Source organism: Triplophysa rosa, linkage group LG25, assembly GCF_024868665.1.
Source record: "Triplophysa rosa linkage group LG25, Trosa_1v2, whole genome shotgun sequence".
In the NCBI taxonomy this organism is placed as follows: domain Eukaryota; kingdom Metazoa; phylum Chordata; class Actinopteri; order Cypriniformes; family Nemacheilidae; genus Triplophysa; species Triplophysa rosa.
In genome coordinates, this window is record NC_079914.1 from 12920091 (window position 1) to 12943224 (window position 23134).

At 36.3% G+C, this 23134-nt stretch overlaps 4 protein-coding genes across 5 annotated transcripts; all 4 read left to right on the forward strand.

Annotated features, from left to right (window-relative positions):
* The first annotated feature begins 92 nt into the window (after positions 1 to 92).
* On the forward strand, positions 93 to 3164 carry crygs1 (crystallin, gamma S1). 2 transcript variants are annotated; one of them, XM_057326371.1, is made up of 3 exons: positions 93 to 1479; positions 2323 to 2565; positions 2793 to 3164. In XM_057326371.1, the coding sequence occupies exons 1-3, from the start codon at positions 1213 to 1215 to the stop codon at positions 3063 to 3065; spliced, it is 783 nt and encodes a 260-aa protein (XP_057182354.1). In that variant the 5' UTR covers positions 93 to 1212; the 3' UTR covers positions 3066 to 3164. The 2 variants fall into 2 exon arrangements, with proteins under 2 accessions (XP_057182354.1, XP_057182355.1); XM_057326372.1 differs by having other exon boundaries at positions 93 to 1467.
* Positions 3165 to 4318: 1154 nt separating this feature from the next.
* Positions 4319 to 6769, forward strand: mettl21a (methyltransferase 21A, HSPA lysine). The gene is made up of 4 exons (XM_057325872.1): positions 4319 to 4484; positions 4608 to 4783; positions 4930 to 5041; positions 5158 to 6769. Exons 2-4 carry the CDS (start codon positions 4637 to 4639, stop codon positions 5553 to 5555), a joined length of 657 nt encoding a protein of 218 aa, XP_057181855.1. The 5' UTR covers positions 4319 to 4484; positions 4608 to 4636; the 3' UTR covers positions 5556 to 6769.
* A 2191-nt stretch (positions 6770 to 8960) lies between these two features.
* dpp4 (dipeptidyl-peptidase 4) lies at positions 8961 to 18858 on the forward strand. The gene is made up of 26 exons (XM_057326483.1): positions 8961 to 9011; positions 10597 to 10681; positions 11298 to 11390; positions 11715 to 11809; positions 12001 to 12075; positions 12153 to 12205; positions 12679 to 12748; positions 12876 to 12996; positions 13084 to 13238; positions 13316 to 13410; positions 13486 to 13618; positions 13824 to 13862; positions 13960 to 14058; positions 14364 to 14434; positions 14513 to 14566; positions 14654 to 14781; positions 14869 to 14916; positions 15612 to 15710; positions 15826 to 15895; positions 15989 to 16183; positions 16900 to 16954; positions 17057 to 17156; positions 17333 to 17391; positions 17543 to 17615; positions 18058 to 18131; positions 18276 to 18858. The coding sequence occupies exons 1-26, from the start codon at positions 8961 to 8963 to the stop codon at positions 18366 to 18368; spliced, it is 2283 nt and encodes a 760-aa protein (XP_057182466.1). The 3' UTR covers positions 18369 to 18858.
* A 1112-nt stretch (positions 18859 to 19970) lies between these two features.
* Positions 19971 to 22988, forward strand: gcga (glucagon a). The gene is made up of 6 exons (XM_057325886.1): positions 19971 to 20053; positions 20174 to 20296; positions 20621 to 20776; positions 21425 to 21541; positions 22468 to 22611; positions 22700 to 22988. The coding sequence occupies exons 2-6, from the start codon at positions 20208 to 20210 to the stop codon at positions 22719 to 22721; spliced, it is 528 nt and encodes a 175-aa protein (XP_057181869.1). The 5' UTR covers positions 19971 to 20053; positions 20174 to 20207; the 3' UTR covers positions 22722 to 22988.
* Positions 22989 to 23134: the final 146 nt, after the last annotated feature.

Genomic DNA, 23134 nt, shown 5'->3' on the forward strand with positions numbered 1-23134 from the left:
GTTGCTCACAGAGGCTTAAAAACAACAAAGTTGTTTAGCATACAACAAAGTTTTCTCTGTTAAACCTGGGATAAAGTTGACACTTTAAGGGGATTATATACAGTTCTGAATGAGATAATGTTGCACAACGGTGGGTTGACACTGAACACAGTGTGATCTCCAATATAGCACGCAATATAGATATTGCCATTGTGCATGATTTTTAGGCTAATATTACCCACAAACCCTTCTTCTGCAACAGAAAAGGTACAGGGTTGTTTTGAATTGCAAATAAAAGTCAATTAGGAAATTTAAAAAGACCGACTTTATATTAACATAATAATATAAAGACAGAACTTGATATTAATGTATATTATAAATAAGTATATATATATGTCATATATAATACATTTTTGTGGTCTTACATTTTTAAGAATTATGGTAAAATAGTTGAAATGACTTGTAAAGCCAATTTGATTGTACTTAAAATTTTCAAGTAATCAAAAACTACAGTCAAGATGGATAAATGTTGCCATCTGGTGGTCATTATTAAATATGCAGGTCACACATCAACGGTTTTTGTAATCCTGTTTAGTAGTTTGAAGTGTTATGTAAGTAGTTGTTGTGTTTATGTAAACACACACACACAAAAATTCGGGTATCAAACTTTGTCTGTTTGTTTATCTGTCTGTCAATGTCAAGTTGTTATGTGTAGAATAAATCGTTTTAGCTTCAAATTGTGCTTCATATGCATTAAAAGTATGTTTGTAGTGCCAAACTAGAATAGCTGTGTGCAATAAAAAAAACTGTGCAGTGTTAAACGAATTAAAATAAAAAAAATTAATCATAAAAATTTAATATTATTTAGTGCCACAAAAACATAAACAAAGATTATTTGAAATAAAGTAAAAATACAGTAGGAATAAAATCAATATAAATAAATCAAAGTGTGTTATTAACAGGAAATCGTGAAAGAAAATCATATTGTATCTCTGTGTGGGTTATAAAAACTCATCAAAACTGTAGAAATGTGGCACGCATTAACGCCTGCAACCAGGAATGCCATTTTGTGTGTGTTTGACTGTGTGTTTACACATTTGGAAATATATTATTTACATGTCATTGTGTCTTTATGTATTCTATATTATATCACCAGTAATTTCAATACTTGGGTATAGAATCATCAGACAGGAAAGAGGAAAAATCCTCATATGAGTGTGTGTGCATACCAACATGACTGAATACACACACATACACGCACACAAATGGACCACAGCGTTGATCTCTATACCCCGTAATCCCACCTGTCTTTTTCCAGAAACCACTGACTCAATTTTTGGACCTGGTTTTCATGACAAAGCGAATGTCCTCTTTACACAGAGATGTCTGGTTATAAAAGAGGCATGCTGGGATGGGCCTGAACCAGCACAGCTCCTCACTACCCCTCCACAGGCGCATCCCCAGCCGAACCTCTGCAGAATGGGCCGGGTGAGTACGAAGGTGATCAGGACACACGGATTATTGATCAGTTATTGATTGACATTTGTGATGATGACTGTGTACAGTAGTGGTGGACCGATATTAATTGCTTATTTAATATATATATATATATTGGTCAATCACTAGGGCTACATATGTATTTTATAATTTTATTTATTTTATATTTTATACTTTTCATGTTTTTACAATTATACATGTAGGTCTATTTCTATATATAATTATTTTATTTTTCCCTAGTTCTTTTGATTTTTCCATTTTATTTTATTTTGCATTAAATTATTTATTATAATGTTTATTATTTCTTATCTATATTTTACCATGTCTATATATTTGTCTGTTTTCTGTACAGCTCCTTTGTAACATTTCAAAATTGTAAAAAGCATTACAGAAATAATTTATCACTGTATTTATAGATTTTGTTCAACTTTTAAATAATAAAATGTTTGTATTTTACATGTTTATATTTTTTATAATATATTCCTTCCATCAATATTTATTAGGTATAATTTTAAATATCATTATTTTCAAATAATATAATACTTTCTTTTAGTACATTTTTATATAATATATTACTTGCACTATTTATTTGGTATTATTTTTTATATTTATATTTTTTCTTTTATATAATATATTACTTCCATCAATGTTTATTTGGTATCATTTTTTATATTTATATTTTTATATAATACATTCCTTCCATCAATATCTATTTGGTATAATTTAACCTAATACTACGAAATCCATATTTAACAGTAGATGAGATGCCAAACCGATGCATAATGTAACTACTAGTTCATTTATTAATGTTGGATGAAATAAAATTTCCCCGTCTTCTCTGTCCAGATAATTTTCTACGAGGATAAGAACTTCCAGGGTCGTCGGTACGAATGCGACAGCGACTGTTCTGACTTCCACGCCTACCTGAACCGGTGCAACTCCATCCATGTGGAGAGTGGAGCTTGGGTGGTGTACGAGAGGCCTAACTTCATGGGCTGCCAGTACGTCCTGACCCGGGGCGAGTATCTGGATTACCATCGCTGGATGGGTCTCAATGATCGCCTCTGTTCCTGCAAAACGATCCACTTTGTGAGTCTAACGCACATTAGGAACAATTTGATTTTTTTAGGATCCGGTTTACTGCTTAGCTAATGGCCCAATGGGAAGGCAAAGTGTCCACCTAGCTGTTTGGTGGACATTTTCTATCTTATTTTAAACCAACCATTGGATTTGGTCCATATGGATTGAAACAACCCATTATTGTTTTAATATATGTACTTATACCCCAAACTATCCGGATATCCCTCTCCCTTCAGGTCAGTGGTTCCGAGTACAAGATCCAGCTCTACGACAAAGGAGACTTCGGTGGCCAGGTATACAAGACCACCGAGGACTGCCCGTCCGTGGTGGACCGCTTCCGTACCCGCGAGGTCCACTCCTGCAAGGTGCTGGATGGGATCTGGATCTTCTACGAGCACCCAAACTACAGGGGGCGCCAGTATCTACTGGAAAAGGGGGAATACCGTAAACCCGTGGACTGGGGTGCCGTCTGCCCCACGGTCCAGTCCATCAAACGCCTGACGGAGTAACGTCTAACCTCTAAATCCATCCATATTCAGTCCTCCTAACCTCCAAACCGCCCGACCACGGCAGCACCAGTACACCTGTGCTGATATAATAAACGTGTTGCAAATGAAATGTCTGAAGTTCTTGTTTCCTTTCACAACTCCTTGGCATCTTAAAGTGGGCTTTAAAATTGTGAGAGACAGATGCTGTTTTAAACGTATTTACTGACTGAATTAGCCTACGTATAATATGGATATACTAAGTGAGTGAGAATTGCAACATAATAACATAAAATTGTTTAATATACGAATAGATTAGTTAGTGATAATTGATCAATTAAGATAATATTCTATAATATTATTATATTCAGAATCAGAAAGAGCTTTATTGCCAAGTATGTTTGCACATACAAGGAATTTGTTTTGGTGACAGGAGCCAAATTCATGAACAAGAGAACATTTTTAGTTATTTAGGATATTTTTGTTTTGATTTTTTTAAGAAAGTGATTTTTTTGTCCATGACGAGACAGGATTTCAATTCACAAGAGATTAAATTCAATTTCACATGTTTACATTTATTTCCAGCAACATTTTGTATTTTACTCCTCAACGTTATTGCAAGAAAATTTTTGAGAGAACGTTATCTAAAGTTCAGACCACGTAAGGCATATTTTGTTGTATGCCTTTTTCTTAAAGAAAATGCTTAATTGCAGTTGCCTAAAACGTTTGAACTAATGTGCATCATTAATAAAAATTATAACTTAATTTACTAAAGTAATTTCATTAAAACAGCTTACGATGCGTTTACCACAATAAATGAAACCAAAAAACATCAACTAGTATAAGTATAATAACAAATCGTTTGTGGAAACCATCTCCTAAACTGTTTTATTTATCTGTTAAAATGACCATTTATTTAATTTAATTTTTGAGACAGAAGCAGAACTGATGGAGTTTCTATAGATAACTCAAAGGGTTTAATGCTAAAGGTATTACAGGCTGTAATGTGTGTCACATAATTTCCTTATGTGTATTTGCATGGAGTCGTTTCACTGTTTTCACATGTTTTACCTTTACTGAACTTTATATTTAGGGAAAGTTTATTAAACACTTTCTCCAGCCTTCTCAAGAATAATAAGCTATAACCTGAACCACAATTTTCTATTTAGCATTTAATGTATATATAAATCCAGGTATATGTAATTAATGGCTATACACTTCGTTTTTTAGAGGCTGCAGTTACACTCCTAAACATCAGATGGCGCTGTTGAGTAACGACAGCTGTAACAATACGCGAATACGTGATCGTGGAACGCAGCATGCTGAAGATCTCTGCTTGTATTAAATCTCATTTTGTTTCGTTTTAAAATGTTTTAGTTAGAAGTCGCAGTGATTTCCAAGAGTATTTAAAACGTTTATAATAACAATATGGTAACGTCATAGGTAGGCCTACATTATATACAAATATGATATACAATCGGAATAAGTTTTAGCACGGACAGTTCATGATACTAAATCAAATTGCATTCTTGTATTTTTTGTTTTTAAATTAAACCTTATTTCTAGGTTATTTTGAGAGACATTTACAGCTCAGCATGGCTTTGGTGCCCTATAATGAGACCTTAGTGCCATCTCTTTCCAAGTTGCATGAGAGCTCAGCCGAATTCGATCTGGCCAATCACAGGATCAGAATCAGTCAGAACTGGAACCAGTTGGGTGTGGCTGCTGTGGTCTGGGACGCAGTGAGTTTTTATTTATTTAATTATTTTGGTGTCAATATTAATCTTGACAAGGGGGGCAGAAGCTGTTAAAGAAGCAAATGGATGGATCGTTGCTTCTTGCATTTAAATGTTTAACATGAGCTTCATCGTGTTCCCTCCTCAATTAGGCGGTGGTGCTCTGCATGTTTCTGGAAATGGGTACCATTGACCTCAAAGGAAAGCGAGCTATTGAGCTTGGAGCGGGCACAGGTTTGGTGGGCATTGTAGCTGCTCTTCTTGGTAAGCATGTGCAATACGTTTTCTGTCTTGTTATATATTTTAGTGTAACTCATTATTTTAAATAATGTTTCATTTTGGGTGAACTGTCCCTTTAAGTAACGTTTGTGTTTTTGCAGGCGCAAAGGTGACCATTACAGATCGAAAACCTGCCTTGGAATTTCTGGCTGCTAATGTGCAAGAAAACATTCCTCCCAGCCAGCGGCCTTCAGCGCAGGTATCTGAACTCACCTGGGGGGAAAATCTAGATCTCTACCCACCAGGCAGCTATGAGCTCGTGCTAGGAGCTGACATTGTGTACCTGGAAGAGACGTTCCCTGCTCTATTGAAAACCATTGAGCACCTGAGCTCGGAGAACACTGTGGTTTTGTTGTCCTGTCGGATACGGTACGAGCGCGACGAACGGTTCCTGATGGACCTCAGTCGGAGGTTCTCAGTGGAAGAGGTCCATTATGACTCCGAAAGGGACGTTCACATTTACAGAGCGGTGAAAAATACAAACAACACTGAACTGTAAGGAGCATTTAGATAGAGATTGCCTTTGTGTAAGTCGTTAGGTACATGAAGTCCAATATCATATTTTCTTCGATTACTCAAAGATAAAAATTCTGTCAGCTTTTATTAGTTCAGTCATGTCACCTGCATATGACTCTTTTCATCTGTGGAATGCAAAAGAAAATATTTTGAGAAATGTGTCAGTGGTTTTGTGTCCACACAATGGGGGTCAATGTTGTTTGATTACCAACATTCTTCAAAATCTCTTTTGTGTTCTGCAAGAAAGAAAGTCATACAGGTTTGGAATGACGAGATAAAAAAAACATTTTTGGATGAACTTTGAGCCATTTCTGTACCTGGTCAGCGGATGGCGCTGCCATCAAGGACCAAGATTCAACACGAGACTTTGAAGAAAGTGGATACCTGTTTTACCTTCAACTGTCTGCTGTCTTTTTTTCTGTTTACCTAACAGCCGCAAGTTTAAAAGTATATACCTGAGATGCAATTGATCCATTTTTAAGATTACAATTGTTAAATACAAGCTAAATGAAATATTAAAAGTTTAACACTTGTCACAACAATTTTTTTTTCTAGGACACAGAAGAATGTAAGCATGTAGGCCGAACCCCTTTTATGTTAAAAAACGAGATGATTATCAATAAAATGAGCCTTTCCTCTAAGTAAAGAAAACTGACCTTTATCTTAAGTAAACAATCTCCAGTTTACAACAGATAACACACTCCGGTCCTGAAAAGACTTTTGCTATAAAGTCCAGAGCAGTGGGAATAATCCAGTGGTTGTGTTGAATCTAGTGGATCTATTTCTTGGACAGCAAGAGAAAAAAGCATTCAAATAATAATGATAAAATGCATTAAAGGGCAAATTTACCTAAAAAAAAAATTCTGTCATTTATTCAATATCATGTCGCGCAAGACCTGTGTATGACTTTTTTTCTGTTGCGACATGTTGCGGTGGTTTTGTGATCCCACACAATGGATGTCAATGGGGTTTAGTGTTGTTCGGTTACCAACATTCTTCAAAATATCTTCTTTTGTGTTTTGCATAAGAAAGTCAGTCATACAGGTTTGGAATGACATGAGAGATCAATTTAACACATAACAAAATAACAAATTTTGCTTTTACGACCTTTATTGCCATTGCAAACCTGAGTTTCTGTTTTTCTGGTCTGAGCAGAGCCTGACAAGTGCCATGACTGTTTATTATTTCCCAGAATAACAACGCTTTTTTGATAAACTTGTCATTACTTGGACCAAAAGCTTTGAAGCGCCTGGCCCGTGATGCTGGCCGAATCTCATTAAAACCCATCACCTGTTTAACACGAGAGTTTTCATCACGCCGCACCTGTCAGGGGAAGTTTAACTTTCACGGGCCATGCTGCATTAAACTGGATTGAATATGTGTTTGTTTGCGGAGGAAGTCTGCATATGAGACAGATAGTTCCTCCTGGAGCTCAGTCAATAAAAGAGACACTATGATATTTGTTAAGCTTTTAACAGGCTTTTAAAGCCACGCTTTCCACTGTTGAACGATTTTTAAAGATGACTTGACTTGCTGCCGAGGCGATATTTTTGTAGGCCTACAACATTTCTGTACAAAGGTTTCCTATTTTTTAAATGCCGGATTCTTTTTTTGTATCAAACAACAAGGTAAATTTCTTTTGTTCAAGGTTGCAATTAAAGTCCCGGTGAAATTAAAAATGACAATTCTTATTTTTTCATGAAATATTGCAGCGTTTATAGTAAATAGCTTATCAATGTGGGTCATTTTCTTTTTAAAATTCATGTACCCTCATAATCTTCAGTTAAAATCTGAAAATGCACTTCCGCCCTGAAATGACGTAAACTAGACGGCTTGGCCGGAGCATCCGTTAACTCCTCCCCTTCAACTGTCAAGTCTGCTGCCTGTTTCATTGCAAAATGCAACGGCTGTTTTTACACATCCAATCAATTCGCAGGGAAAAACTCAAGCCACGCCCACTCATTTTCTCCTTTGAAATTCCTTTTCACTCGGAAATGTGTCAGAATACGGAAGTAAAAACGATTGCAACTTTCGGTTCACGGGGACTTTAATCTCAAAGTAATATAAAAAAGTAATCAGATAAATGTGACATCACATCCTGTAGGTCTTAAAACCAGAAACATCAGCGGAGTCCCTTAATCTGACGTCAAAGACATAAAAATGTTCAAAGCAAACTGGTCTTAGCCCGGTCGTAAGACTCACTAACTGCACATTTATGTCATAGTTAACCTCTAAACACAATCATGTGACACATGAAGTCTCTAATCTGGCGTATTTTACAGCCCTTGGCAGTTGGCAGTGAGAAAGTGCACATTGCCCTTTGAGAATGATTTTATATATATCTTCTCGAGCATCTTTTTGAGATCTGAGATTTTCACAAGAAAAAATGTGAATGTGTTTATAGCAGAATGAGTATGGGATGGAAATCTGTTATACACTGACCAAAATTATAAACGCAACACTTGTTTTTGCTCCCATTTTCATGAGCCTTTTTCAAGACTTTTTCTATGTACACAAAAGGCCTATTTCTCTCAAATATTGTTCACAAATCTGTCTGAATCTATGTTAGTGAGCACTTCTCCTTTGCCGAGATAATCCATCCACCTCACAGGTGTGGCATATCAAGATGCTGATTAGACAGCATGATTATTGCACAGGTGTGCCTTAGGCTGGCCACAATAAAAGGCCACTCTAAAATGTGCAGTTTTACTGTATTGGGGGGTCCGAAAACCAGTCAGTATCTGGTGTGACCACCATTTGCCTCACGCGGTGCACACACACATCTCCTTCGCATAGAGTTGATCAGGTTGTTGATTGTGGCCTGTGGAATGTTGGTCCACTCCTCTTCAATGGCTGTGTGAAGTTGCTGGATATTGGCAGGAACTCGAACACGCTGTCGTATATGCCGATCCAGAGCATCCCAAACATGCTCAATGGGTGACATGCAAGAACTGGGATGTTTTCAGCTTCCAGGAATTGTGTACAGATCCTTGCAACATGGGGCCGTGCATTGTCATGCTGCAACATGAGGTGATGGTCGTGGATGAATGGCACAACAATGGGCCTCAGGATCTCGTCACGGTATCTCTGTGCATTCAAAATGCCATCAATAAAATGCACCTGTGTTCGTTGTCCATAACATACGCCTGCCCATACCATAACCCCACCGTCACCATGGACCACTCGATCCACAACGTTGATATCAGCAAACCGCTCACCCACACGACGCCACGCTGTCTGCCATCTGCCCTGTACAGTGAAAACCGGGATTCATCCGTGAAGAGAACACCTCTCCAAAGTGCCAGACGCCATCGAATGTGTGCATTTGCCCACTCAAATCGGTTACAACGACGAACTGCAGTCAGGTTGAGACCCGAGGACGACGAGCATGCAGATGAGCTTCCCTGAGATGGTTTCTGATAGTTTATATGCCACACCTGTGAGGTGGATGGATTATCTCGGCAAAGGAGAAGTGCTCACCAACACAGATTCAGACAGATTTGTGAACAATATTTGAGAGAAATAGGCCTTTTGTGTACATAGAAAAAGTCTTAGATCTTTGAGTTCAGCTCATGAAAAATGGGGTCCAAAAAAAAGTGTTGCGTTTATAATTTTGGTCAGTGTTGGATTTCTCAGTTTTCCGACTGTTGTTCTAAATGGCGTGCCATAGTCTGAACAAACCACAAATGCAATCCATGAGCACCCCACCCAAACTTAGTCACCAATATAAATAAATAATGTGCATTCTTTATAAACACACAGCAATGCTTGAGAAATAGCACCCTGAAACTATGAAAAAGTTAAAAATTAAGTCATTTTCACCAGGGACATTATTCAATAACATTTCATGAATAGGGAAGTCAATGTTGAAAAATAATTTGTACACTGAAAGGATTTCCATTTTACCACTGAATTCAGATCTGAACGAAATGTATTATTCTTGAAACAAACATAAAACCTCTTTTGAGTCATTTTAATAGTCTTTGTGCTTTTTATCTTTCAAACTTATTAAATCGTCTTTATATGTTTCTTGTTGTGATTTTGTAAGCATCTTCTTCAAAACGAATGGGTAATCTGAAATGTTTGATGATTTCCTGCATGAATATCAAGGTTTTTTTGCATAACATCAATGACAGTTTTATGAGTTGTGGGAGGCTCTTGTCTCCTTTGAAATAACTTGAGGAAGTGCGCCTGTGTCACCTCAGACATTATTTATTATTTGCTGTATAAATGACCGTCATAAATGTTATAGCCCTCAATAAAAATGTTTGAATACTGTAATGTAGCCTAAAGGAATGCCGGCTTTACATCAGGTCATACATGGACCATATGAGATTTTTATTTATTTATTGACAAATGTTTGGTTATTAATGCTCAATCCCCTATGAATTAAAAACTAATTTTACATTTAGTTCTTTATGGCTATGTGTTTTATAATATATTAGCCTATATAAATTCATAAACTCAAACGATCAACACACTTATTCAGAAAAGCCATTTCATAATGCAAATTTAAAATATTCTACATTGCACGTTTAGATTTATTTATATTGACAGTTACTGTCAGTTATAACACTAACGATCAATAATTATATAATTAACTATTTCCATACATGAGACTTTGACATGTCCAGATAAATCTCTGTATCGCTGGCTGATCTAAAGGGAGCATTAGAAGAATGCGAACTTTAAACTACCACGATTTTATTGTTCCCTTAACAAGAAACGTGGAGATAATATTTAACACTAGTGCCTTCAGAAGCGCACAGACACGGAAAGCAATTTGCGTTGAAGAATAGCGGAATACCGAACCGGAACTGTCGCGAGATGGTCAGTAAGTCCCAATATTGCAAATATTTTGTGCGTACAACTTGTTAAAAGTTGCATTTAACTTCTGAAGGTCTAAAAGAGCAAGTACATAAAAGCGCATTTGGAGAGAGTGCGTTTTACGCACAACGCGTTTTGTAGATGTGCCTCGTGTAATCCTGCTTTTGTTTGATTTTATTTCTCATGACATGTTTTAGAACATTGGGAAATGGATTTTGGCCGCACTTGGGATCGCAGCGATCGTTGTCTTAATAACTGTGCCGACAGTCATATTTCTCAAAGGTGGGTGCTTAAAAGCCACAAACAATAAGGATGCGTTTATTCATTTGCCTAATGTAATCTTTGTTTGTAGTTTGGCTTGGTTACAAACCGGTTACAAGTCAAACGGTCCCTTATGCATGTTTTATGGGTTTATAAAACGTGAATGAAGTATGTTTCAGTTAGAGATTTCACAGCTGATTGGCTGCAGGCGTGCTTACATCAGTGATTTTAGACGCTCAACACTTTCCAGTTGTTATCTGCGCCATTATCTTGCCCTGGATCTGAACTTTGTACAGTTGCTTACAGCTCTGGTATGTGTATCTGTACGTATGTACACTGTTAAAAATAAGTGCTATCTATCTATCTATCTATCTATCTATCTGTCTGTCTGTCTGTCTGTCTGTCTGTCTGTCTGTCTGTCTGTCTGTCTGTCTGTCTGTCTGTCTGTCTGTCTGTCTGTCTGTCTGTCTGTCTATCTATCTATCTATCTATCTATCTATCTATCTATCTATCTATCTATCTATCATCTATCTATCCACTATCTATCTATCTATCTGTCTGTCTGTCTGTCTGTCTGTCTGTCTGTCTGTCTGTCTATCTATCTATCTATCTATCTATCTATCTATCTATCTGTCAGAGGATAAAACACAACCCCAGAAGACATTCACACTTGAAGACTACTTCAACAACACTGCAAGAATCAAGTCATATAACCTGCGCTGGGTCTCAGGTAGGCTACTGTGTGTGGGGAAATTTATAAAAGTAGCATAATATAACAAAAACAAATAAAAGCACTGTGGTAGTAACAGTACGGTCTCAGATGACAATACCACGGTACGTTAAAATATACCATGATCCTGAATGATTACTTTATACAGTAAAACATTTGGTATTTGGTGATCTAACAAATACTTTAAAATATAATGTGGTGTTCCCATGCCACATGTTCACAACACCATGCTATCATCACAGTATAAAAATACTATTGTGTTTTACATAACAACACTATTGTTATGTAAGGTCACCCAATTGTTGATTCTTTTTTCGTCCAAAGATGATGAATATCTTCACAAGTCAGGAGACGGTTCCATATACCTGATCAACGCACTTACAGGAAATGGAAGTGAATTCCTCAACCATCAGTTGTTTGTAAGATCTTTCACACATCAGAGCATTTGAAACATTTCCTATCCTGACCAGACAACTTATGTTCAGACACGTACAAATTCACATTACCCGTTGGCTCAGCCAGTGGTGTGAATGTGGGGCGGAGCTACCTGTCTGAATAAATGTTTGGTGTTTATATCCATCGTGAATTATATGAATTAATTTGCATTTAGGCCCGTGTGGCAGCTTACAATTACATGGTGTCAGCCGATCGAAAATACGTCTGTTTCCTGAGCAACTACACGAAGGTAACCAATCAAACACTTTCATATTAGTGTTGGCCCAGTATTCGTCTATATACGTTTAACGTGGGTTTCTTCAACAGCTGTGGAGACACTCGTACACTGCATCGTACTCTATTTATGACCTGGAAAATAAGTATGTTTACCAGTTTGTTTTCGAAAACCATTGCTTAGTAAAGCCATAGATATACATTGACACCATGTTGACCACTGAATCATATGTCAACGACGCCACCATATTGAAAAGGGCAAAATTGCCCATAAACTCACAAATAAATGCAAATAAAATACAAATAAATGGTGAAACTGGGTTAAAAAGCACAATTAAGTTTACATGTATATACCAATTCCACTGCTTTGATCTATATGGAGTATAAAAACGTTCAGTCTTTTTTCGTGTAAAAAAACTCTTGTCAAGCATTGAAATCCTTTTATAAATGTAAACGTTGGTTAGGTTGTTTTTCCAAGAATGGCAGCTCTCTTGTTTATTTGTGTGCATTTATAGGGCAGTCTTGCCCTCCCCAATATGGCGGACGAGTAAAGCTGCTAATGTCTTGTAAACATTTATGCAAACGGACATTTTTGAAGAGGAAAAACTTTGTATTTCAGGGATTTTATAAACACAGATATCCCACATGAAATTCAGTACCTCGCTTGGTCACCAATTGGCCACAAACTGGTAAGAAATCAATTAATCGTGACATCATTCAGAATATCAGTCTGTCATAACCTAAATCTGTTTTTGCTAACAAATTGCTCACAAAACTAGCGAAAGCGAAATGCATCTTGCTCTTACATCCATGCAGGCTTATGTGTGGAAATACAACGTCTATGTGAAAGAAACCCCCGCTTCCCCTTCGCATCAGGTCACTGAAAACGGAGCCCACAATCTGATCCTCAACGGCATTCCTGATTGGGTGTATGAAGGTATTGAACGACAGCCAATCGTGCGAGACGTCAGTGATGTGTCATTTTTACCTGTGTGACAATCTGCCATATTTGTTTCATCTGCAGAAGAGATGTTCTCCACAAACTATGCTTTGTGGTGGTCACCAGGTGGAAGGTTCGTGGCCTACGCTCAATTCAATGACTCGGGCGTCCATAACATCGAGTACACATGGTACGGAAAAGACCAGTATCCAAACACTGTCTCCGTACCGTACCCCAAGGTAAAAGACTTGAGCACGCACAGACATTGAGCTAATATGCCCAACAGGTCTTTGATACTTTCTTATACGACTTCCAGGCGGGAACCACAAACGCAATCGTGAAACTGTTCGTCTTGGATACAAACACAACCACCATCGCTGAAGTTTCAGTCCCAAGTGATGTTGGGGCAGGGTAATACCTTGCTTATTTGCATTTACATGGGTTCTTCAAATCTTCTTATATATAAAATGAGGTGCTTTATTACAGAGAACATTACCTGAGCACGGTCACGTGGGCGACGGATGAGCGCATTGCAGTGCAGTGGCAGAAGAGGACACAGAACTATGTGGTTTTAAAGGCGTATGATTTCGACAATGGCACGTGGAGCGAAAATTCACTGGTAAGTTTGAAATGATTTAGTCACACTGATGTTTATGAGCGTAACCATCTACCATTTTTATAAGCGATAATGGTTTGAATGTCTTTATGGTGTTGACCGAAGTCATTTATGTCGAAAAGTCTTAAAGGTGCAGTAGCAAATTTTATGCAAATATGAAAAATTGTGAAATATTACTTTGTCTTTGTTTTTTTGTGTTTTTGAACAGAACCAGGTTCTTACAAGCAGCACGGGTTGGGTTGGTCGGGTATGTCTTTGGCGATAAACGTTCGATTTAACGTTACTACAACGTTAGTTGGAGGTGAAATGTTTGTTTGTTGGTTTATCTTGCGTTGTTTTCACAGTTCTCTCCAGACGAACCTGTCTTTCAACCGGATGGCGACAGTTGTTATTACGTACTGAGTGATGGAGAAGGGTTTAAACATCTTGTTTATTTTAATGGAGTGAGTTGAAACAGTTTACACAACACAAATTTATTAATGATTAAAGATTTGTGCAAATGTTTAGCAAAACCTGTTTGAAAAATCGTTCAATTGCGATCCTGAATAAATATGCGACGTTTAAATGCTAAAATACCGTAAACTATTTTTGTGAAAAGTGTTTCATTTACATTCAACCAAAAGCAAAAAACTAATTCGCCTATAAAAAATATATTTTTGCCTTCTTGTTGTAGTACAAACCCTTTATTTAAATATGCATGAATTTACTGATTATTTGCGATGTTGTTCAATATTGTCCTTTCTTATAGGCAGTCCGAGTATTTCTGACCAGAGGCAAATGGGAGGTCATCAGCATTCTTAAAGTCACAGAAGATGCCGTGTAAGTTTTCTACAAACGTCGAACAATTGTGTGTTTCCCCAGTTTATTTCCTCACCTGTCTTCCTGTATTTTTAACAGATACTATGTCAGTAACGAACACAACGGCCAACCAGGACAAAGAAACGTTTACAAGTAAGTCTGACGATCAGAAATCATCTAATTGTTCATGATCTGAAATTAAGATTAAACTTCAATGCTTTTAACCCCGCTCCCCTGCAGAATTACCATATATGACGCTTCTCATTCTGAGCCCGTGTGCTTGACGTGCACCTTGAATGAGGACAGGTGTAAATATAATTCGGCTCTATTCAGCCGTAAAGGGATGTACTATCGCATGGACTGTTCGGGTAAGCACTATTGTATTCACATGTAATGCAACATACATTAAAGCACATGCAAGGAAATGTTATTGTCTTGTTATCTATTGTCCGTAGGGCCTGGACATCCTCTGTACACACTCAGAAACAGCCAAGATGGGTCAGGTACTGTTATATACTATGGATTGATTGGAGGCGTGGCCTAATGGTTGGCGCGCACTAACCATTAACCATTAAAGGGATAGCAACGAATTGTTTTTGCCATTATGGCAAAGATTTGATTTAGTGCACTGGTTATTGAAGCGCTGTCCCTTTAAGAACACATTTCATAGTGAATTGCATGTTGCCATGCATAAAATGGTTTCTTACAAAAAAATTTTGAATGTTTTTAGTATAAATCTACATTACGATTATTTTACGAAATAGGATCAAACATAGAACAGTATGTATAAACCAAATTTGCAATGTTGGTGAGTGTGTAAACATTTACATTAGGGCTGTCAAACGATTAATCGTGATTAATCGCATCCAGAATAAAAGTTTGTGTTTACATAATATTTGTATGTGCACTGTGCATATTAATTTTTTTATTTATAAACACATACACATACATGTATACATATTTAGGAAATATTTACGTATTTATATGTATTTATTTATATTTACCAATTGTTTAAATTATATATGTTTATAAATTTGTATATTTTATATTTTTCTTAAATATATGCATGTATGTGTGTGTGTGTTATTACATGTACATTGCACAGAGATATATTATGTAAACACAAACTTTTATTCTGGATGCGATTAATTGCGATTAATCGTTTGACAACCCTAATTTAAATTCTTGTTTTTTCTAGAGGTGAGAGTTCTTGAAGACAACAAAGAACTGGAAGGCATTTTGCAAGACATCGCAATGCCGTCAGTTACACACGGGACTCTGAAGATCGGAGATTTTGGTAAAACTGTATTTTACAGCAGACTGCCAGATTACATAACAAACATAAACAATATGTTTTCGTTTCATTCCAAAGCAAATCTGATCCTAATCTGTCTTTTCATTTCTTCATACAGACCTCTGGTACCAGATGACATTGCCTCCCAAGTTCGACAGATCCAAAAAATATCCTCTGCTTATTGATGTGTAAGCTAGCCATACATATTTTTTCAGTAAATAGATTTGTCCAAAGTACCTTAACAAATTTTGGTTTAATGACAAAATGCAATTCATCTGTAGATACGCGGGTCCCTGCAGTCAGAAGTCCGATTTTCGCTTCAGGGTGGGATGGTCCACATACTGGGCCAGCACAGAGAATGTGATCGTGGCCAGCTTTGATGGAAGAGGAAGCGGTTACCAAGGCGACAAAATCATGCATTCTATCTACAAACGACTCGGTACCTACGATGTAGAAGATCAGATCACCGCCGCAAGGTAAAAACAAGCATCTGTGTTGTGCTCAAGTGAATGTTTCAATGCAAATAATATAAAGCGGTGACAATTCGGTAGTTGCACAATATGGCGCCGGTGAGCTTTTGGGATGCCAGAGTCGGCAGACTAATTTCCGGTCGTAGAACACTGTTTGGGAAAATGAGGATCTTTGGCCGGCAAATATGGGTGTTTTTTAGATAAAAAAAAGTGGAAAGTAATATATCAGCGATAAGACAGATCCTCTTTACATTGCTGAGCCAAAACAACTCGATAGGACCGGAAATTAGTTTGCCGAACCTGGCATCTCAAAAGCTCACCGGCGCCATCTTGTGCAACTAGCCCATTATTCAAAGGAAAAGTTCACCCAAAAATGAAAATTCTCTTGTAGTTTATTCACCCTCATGCCATCCTAAGTGAGCCTTTGTCACATAAACAAAGTTTTTTCAAACAAAAATAGAATAATATATTATATAATTAATATAACACCATTATTTATATTATATAAAATAGCACTAAAATGTTTCTTTAGAAGCATAAATAGGTCTCAACTTGGGGAAGAAAACTTTTAATATTTTGAGCATCTGAAATCAAAACCTATGCCATGTTGATATCTTTGACTGTTTTTATACTTTGTTTTACCAGATTGTTTATAAAAATTGAATACAAACTGTAGGCTAAATTATTTCTGTTAATGCCAATATTTTAACTCTTGCTTTCAGACAGTTCATTAATATGGGTTTCATAGATAAAGACAGAATTGCCATCTGGGGCTGGGTATGTTTTCACCAGAAATATTATTTGTTATTTGCCCTAAAAACATACGATCACAAAATATATTGGGGCCGCTCTGTGTGTAATGCTTTGTTTCTAATGCAGTCTTACGGTGGTTACGTCACTTCAATGGTTTTGGGAGCTGGAAGTAGAGTGTTTAAATGTGGCATGGCTGTCGCTCCGGTGTCTAAATGGGAGTATTACGGTAAATAACTGGAAATATGATTTGAGATACTTCACTCAAAAAATAAATTCTGTCATCATTTACTCACCTTCAAGTTGTTTCAAATCTGTATAAATTTCTATGTCCGATGGGCAGCATTTATATACTTCCCATAATGCACTAAAACCTATTTTAAGGATTATTTTGTCTTCCAACAGATTCTATTTACACGGAGAGATACATGCTTACGCCGAGAGAGAATCAGCACTTTTATGACGTAAGTTGACAAGTACATCTTCTTTTATAGTAGTCTCTTCCTGTCTGAAAAAAGTCTTTGGTTTTCCAAAATGACGTCACAAACATCCGCATGAAATAACTCACGAGAGGAAAGCGTCACTAGGGTTTATGGGATGTTGCGTGTTTTGCAGAATTCCACAGTGACGGGCAGAGCCAAGAACTTTAAATCTGTTGAGTACCTCCTGGTGCACGGTACTGCTGACGGTGAGATAGCACTTCTGTGTCTCTGTCTCGCTCTCTCTCTCTTGCTCTGTCTATATCTCTCTCGCTCTCTCTCTCTTGTTCTGTTTATATCTCTCTCGCTCTCTCTCTCTTGCTCTGTCTATATCTCTCTCGCTCTCTCTCTCTTGCTCTGTCTATCTCTCTCGCTCTCTGCAGCACTTACAGTAAAAGTTAGTCTCATTTTAAAATCTTTATCATTTTTGCATTTAGTAAGTTTGTAAATGTGTGCAAAATGATTCATTCAATTCAGATTTTCTTTTTTACAGCTTTTTTTTTACAATTTTGCATTGTTGAAAAAATTGAAGAAAAGAAAACAGAAATTAAATAAAACCAGAAATACATGTTTGTATTGCAATTTTTAATAGGATATACCTTAGCATTATTATTATGACATGATGATTAAGTGAAAACATCTTTTTTTTAGATAATGTTCACTTCCAACAAGCCGCTCAGATCTCTAACGCTCTGGTCGATGAGCAGGTGGACTTTGATGCAATGGTAAGACGACCAGTGAGATTTAGAATTTGATTTTATGCTATAATATTAATTTCTTCTTGCATACCCTTCGGCTACCTCACTCTTGTTTTAATCATCTCTCTCTCTCTCTCTCTCTCTCTCTCTCTCTCTCTCTCTCCCTCTTAGTGGTACACTGATGAAGATCACGGCCTCAGAGGATCAGCCAATCAGCATGTGTACACTCACATGACTCACTTTCTGAAAAAGTGCTTCTCTTGAACTAGTAAACTCTTTCGACCACCCCAGAAGCTTTCAGTTCTGAATCAACGTTATTTCCAGACTGATTCATGCACGTACGATCACACATGACCAGCCCCTGATGGCATGAAAATCTGTCAAGCAACTGTATTGTGATGTAATAATGGACACGTTTATTCATGCTTGAATCAGTTTAAGACATTTCAAATGCACATTCTGAACATCTGAGTACATTATCGGTACCAAAACGTTTAATGCAATGTCAAAGAGCAATGAGAAACTTTGCTGTTGAATGTAAATTGTAAATGCTTCATGCAAAAATATACAGTAAATATACATAAATTACTACATATATATGGATGTACACAAAGCTTGATGATCCAGCTAATATTTTTTTAAGTTAAAGTTGAATCACATTTTCTGTTTTGTGACTTTGAGCTGGTAAGAGCAATATTGTGTATGTTCTGTTTATTCTGGAAATTGTCCGCAGTTAATTTGATTTGGAATGCATTAAGAGAATATTTTTTAAGATAAAGTATTTACTATCTGATTCTGAGCATCCTATGTGAGTTTTTTGTGTGATAATATTTATTGTGCATTTATTTGTAATGTATAAGCCAAAATAATATATACAGTACATCAAAAACTATTTTCAATTCCTAATAAACTTAACAAATATGCTAAATAGATTGTTGTGTAGCCAAATTACATTTTTACCACACCACATCATTTATATGACGACTTGTTTTAACAATATGTTTAAATATATGTAAGTTAAACTTTTTAAAAACGTATAAGAAATTTTGTTAAAACTTTCCTATTTCATTTTGTCTAAAATGACCATTTATTTTAAAATCTTATACTTATAGCAAAAATATACTAAACATGATTTATGTACTAAATATAAATATATATATTTAATAAAAATGTGAACATTTCCCAAAAATGTTGTCATGATTAAAAATAAAAAAACATATTTGAAACTTTGTGATAACGTTACAGAAACGTTCCTGCTTCAAGCTGTCTAAAATGGCCATTTAAAATAGATTTTAAAAACTTATAGCAAAAAATTATATACTAAACATGATTTATGTACTAAATATAAATATTATGTATGTTTAATAAAAATGTGAACATTTCTAAAAATGTTCTCATGTTTACAAATTAAGTAACACATTCAAACCTTTGTGATAACGTTTCAGAAACGTTCCTGTTTCATTCTGTCTTAAATGACCATTTAAAATCGATTTTAAAAGCTATACTATCGCAAAAAAATATACTAAATATGATATTTGTACTAAATATAAATATTAGGCTATATATATTAAAAAATATATTTCTAAAGACAGACATTGCGTTTTCGTCTACAGTAGCAATTCAGTTATTTTTCTTGTCCTTTATTTGTTCTGTTTTTTCACACTTCCAGGACAGCTCTTATATGACAGTACTTTGGCACGTCTTTCACTTTAAACAAACATAAGGATGAGTTTCATCCACAGCAGGTAATGGACTGACACTAATGAACGAGCTGAACGTGTGTATGTGTGTGTGCTTCCAAACCAGGCCGGCCCACTTGGTCCAGCTATATAAACCCACGGGTTTGAGAAGAGGCCACGAAACCAACAGAAGAAGAACGAGAGGAACGTCTGAAGTCGAGGAACAAACACACACTCATCTACGTACTGTATCCTTCCATCCATCTACTGGTAAGTTCTTGAGGACAAACTATATTTGGCTTTCAGAACCCAAACGCTGGTAGAAGTTGAGTTGGTGGTTAAATCAGATGCACCGATGTCTTACTATATTTTTGTATATGATTTCTACAGGACTTGTGTGTTAAAACGTTACAGAAGCTGAAAAATGAAGGGCATCCAAGTTCTCGCTGGTATTCTATTTCTCCTCTTTGTTCAAAAAAGCATTAGTGCTTCACTACAAGACGACAGCACAAGGTAAGAAAAGTACTTCATGGTACCAGAATCCATGTGCGTCTGTACGGTCTTATCAGAGATACGGAAACATGTGATTATGGTTTAAAATAAGTTTTGTTTTTTGATAATGGAGTTTCCAAGTATGTGTCATGTCTTAAACAATGTATAATTAAGCAATAAAATCATTAAGTTAGGTGTTTGAAATTTTGCAAATCATTATTTGACTACAGTATAAAGGAACTCCATAAAAGTGCTTCAACATTGTAATTGATACATATTTGTACACTTCGTCAGTGGGTGTACACAATTATACTGCCGTGACACTTAGCATTTCTTCACCTGTAGCACAGAGACAGTAGAAAATCTTCTACCGAAAGGGCAAGATGTCACGACCGTAAAGAGGCATTCAGAGGGGACGTTCTCAAATGACTACAGCAAATACCTGGAGACCAGAAGAGCACAAGACTTTGTTCAGTGGCTCATGAACTCCAAGAGAAACGGGTATGAACGATTACATTACAAAGAAATTACAAGTTTAATGGTGAAAAGGTACCTGTATCTTGCTACTTGATGTGCCAAACAGAAGTATATAGATTTAAATATTCTAAAATAAAATTGTTAGCATAAAAGGGAATAGTACTACATATAGAAACTTAAGATATGTTCTGTGTAACAACTCAGAAATACAATGTTCTTCACTTACATACTATTATTATCAAAATACTATCATATATATATAATTTTTTCCTTTTTCATCATTTTTTACGAATCGTTTTAATAGAATTTATTTGATAGAATTTTGATGAGTTTATATTATTGAAATTACATTTTATAGTATTAAAATATTTAATATAAATAGTAAAGTATTTGGCTAGGTGGCTAAATGTGAATCGTACAAAAGCATACCATATTAGGAAAAAACAGTAATGATTAGGCTCCACCCTTAACCACACCCCTTAACTGGCGTGAAAGTGGACCAAACTAACAACGTAGTATAATTAGCTTGCCATATATGAACTGCCATCAGATTTATAATAAAGGGATTCACTTTTTTCAATAATCTTAACCATTTTTTCTACATTTTTACTAACAGGCTTCTATTCAAACATTTTCAGTACGATTATTTACATCTCTATCTTATCTCCTCAGGGGTCCAATCAGACGTCACGCTGAAGGCACTTACACCAGTGACATCAGCTCGTACCTGCAAGATCAGGCCGCCGAGAACTTTGTTGCGTGGCTAAAATCCGGACAGCCCAAACAACAGTAGGCTTCAATGCTTAGTGACACCTGGCTTTATTGTGAGAGTGATGCAAATAAAGACAGCGAGTGTGTGTGAGAGAAAAATAACCGATCGCTTGATTGCTTCTAACGCACCACATGCTAATGCTAATGCTAATAAATCGCGTTGAAACTGGACTCTGTGGTTCTGGTGATCTTTCTGCTTTTCTGGGTTTGCACGGTGTGTGTGGTATTGCTAAACTAACAATCACCCCCACAAAAACAACCCACTGCCTACTTCTATTTCTATGCAATCAAATGACGATGTGATTTTGAAAAGTAGACGGTGCAACCGTGAATGACATTCCTATCAACCAATCAGACTTTAGCGTTGCGGTTAGGGGTGGGACTGAACCATTTTGTTTGGCAAAAAATGTTTTACCAGACAGAAATACATTTATATAACTGCATAGGCCTACTAACAAACTAACTCATTATCTATGCAACACTGCAAAATAGCAACTTTTTTCTGAAAGAGCTATCTATAACATAGATGTTTGGATAAAATATGGACAAAAATATGAACAACTAATCCAACTGTTGTTTTAAATGAATAGAAAAACATGTCCGGAGAAATGGATGTAAACAGATGTAAAATGCCAACACTAAAAAAAGATACAAATACGAAAGAAAAGCGTCACAAATTAGCATATCTGACGTCATGTGCTAGCATTTTTGGCGCTTTTTCAAACAGCACTTACTATTTTCTATTTAAAATATTTGGCAAAACTGTGTTCGTGAGCATAGACACTACAAAATTTGGTTACATGGTCAAACTTGGTGTGCAGTTACTAACAACTTGACTGCAGTCCAGTATTTACTGGTGCAACCTTTTAATAATTTTTAGTGGTGCAAAATGTCGATAATCTTTATGGTTTTTTGCTCATAAAATGTGTCGTGCATGTGCCCAGTGTTGCAGGCAACAGAGGTGCAGATCTGCCCCGCAGGAGGCATGTAGATGGCAGTTTTACTAGTGACGTCAACAAGGTTTTGGACAGCATAGCTGCTAAAGAATATTTAAAATGGGTGATGGATTCAAAGACATCAGGGGCAAGGTAACAGTATGAATGTCAATCACAATTAATACAAGAAATATAAATGGAGTTAGATTAAACATTTCTAATGTTTGCTATTCCTTTGTAGTGGAAAACGGGCTGAGAATTGATGAAGCAGCAATGGGCTTAAAATTGGATCCTGAGGGGCCTTCAGTCATCAAATGAATGAAAGCCATATCGCTTAAAGCCAAAACTCTGGAATCTAAAGCTAAATTTTTTACGTTTAAGCACTGTAGTTATTGTTATTTATTTTCCCATGAGTTAAAGAACATTGTGTAAGTTATAGGCTATATAATATTTTTTTATGATTTTATATGCGTGCGACATTGAAGGAACATGTTAAAAACTCAGGCGAATGCATTAATACTCAGGAAAAACTGAAAAATGTATTTGTGTCAACACTGTATGAAAGAACCATGCTGAACTGTGTCGTGCTCTGCTAAATAAAGATTTTAATATTCAGCCCAAGCCATTCTGCTGGAACATATGTGCATGTATCTTCAGCGCCACCTACAGGACTTGC

What these genes read in the sequence shown, in the direction of transcription:
- gcga (XM_057325886.1), top strand. Translation starts at nt 20,208, where the DNA reads ATGAAGGGCATCCAAGTTCTCGCTGGTATTCTATTTCTCCTCTTTGTT. An exon ending in CTACAAGACGACAGCACAAG is followed by an intron (nt 20,297 to 20,620) that starts GTAAGAAAAGTA and finishes CTTCACCTGTAG; the next exon opens with CACAGAGACAGTAGAAAATC. An exon ending in TCAAAGACATCAGGGGCAAG is followed by an intron (nt 22,612 to 22,699) that starts GTAACAGTATGA and finishes ATTCCTTTGTAG; the next exon opens with TGGAAAACGGGCTGAGAATT.
- mettl21a (XM_057325872.1), top strand. Translation starts at nt 4,637, where the DNA reads ATGGCTTTGGTGCCCTATAATGAGACCTTAGTGCCATCTCTTTCCAAG. An exon ending in CTGCTGTGGTCTGGGACGCA is followed by an intron (nt 4,784 to 4,929) that starts GTGAGTTTTTAT and finishes CTCCTCAATTAG; the next exon opens with GCGGTGGTGCTCTGCATGTT. An exon ending in CATTGTAGCTGCTCTTCTTG is followed by an intron (nt 5,042 to 5,157) that starts GTAAGCATGTGC and finishes GTGTTTTTGCAG; the next exon opens with GCGCAAAGGTGACCATTACA.
- crygs1 (XM_057326371.1), top strand. Translation starts at nt 1,213, where the DNA reads ATGACTGAATACACACACATACACGCACACAAATGGACCACAGCGTTG. An exon ending in TGGGCCGGGTGAGTACGAAG is followed by an intron (nt 1,480 to 2,322) that starts GTGATCAGGACA and finishes TTCTCTGTCCAG; the next exon opens with ATAATTTTCTACGAGGATAA. An exon ending in CCTGCAAAACGATCCACTTT is followed by an intron (nt 2,566 to 2,792) that starts GTGAGTCTAACG and finishes CTCTCCCTTCAG; the next exon opens with GTCAGTGGTTCCGAGTACAA.
- dpp4 (XM_057326483.1), top strand. Translation starts at nt 8,961, where the DNA reads ATGCAGATGAGCTTCCCTGAGATGGTTTCTGATAGTTTATATGCCACA. An exon ending in GGACAAAGAAACGTTTACAA is followed by an intron (nt 14,567 to 14,653) that starts GTAAGTCTGACG and finishes GCTCCCCTGCAG; the next exon opens with AATTACCATATATGACGCTT. An exon ending in GAATTGCCATCTGGGGCTGG is followed by an intron (nt 16,955 to 17,056) that starts GTATGTTTTCAC and finishes TTTCTAATGCAG; the next exon opens with TCTTACGGTGGTTACGTCAC.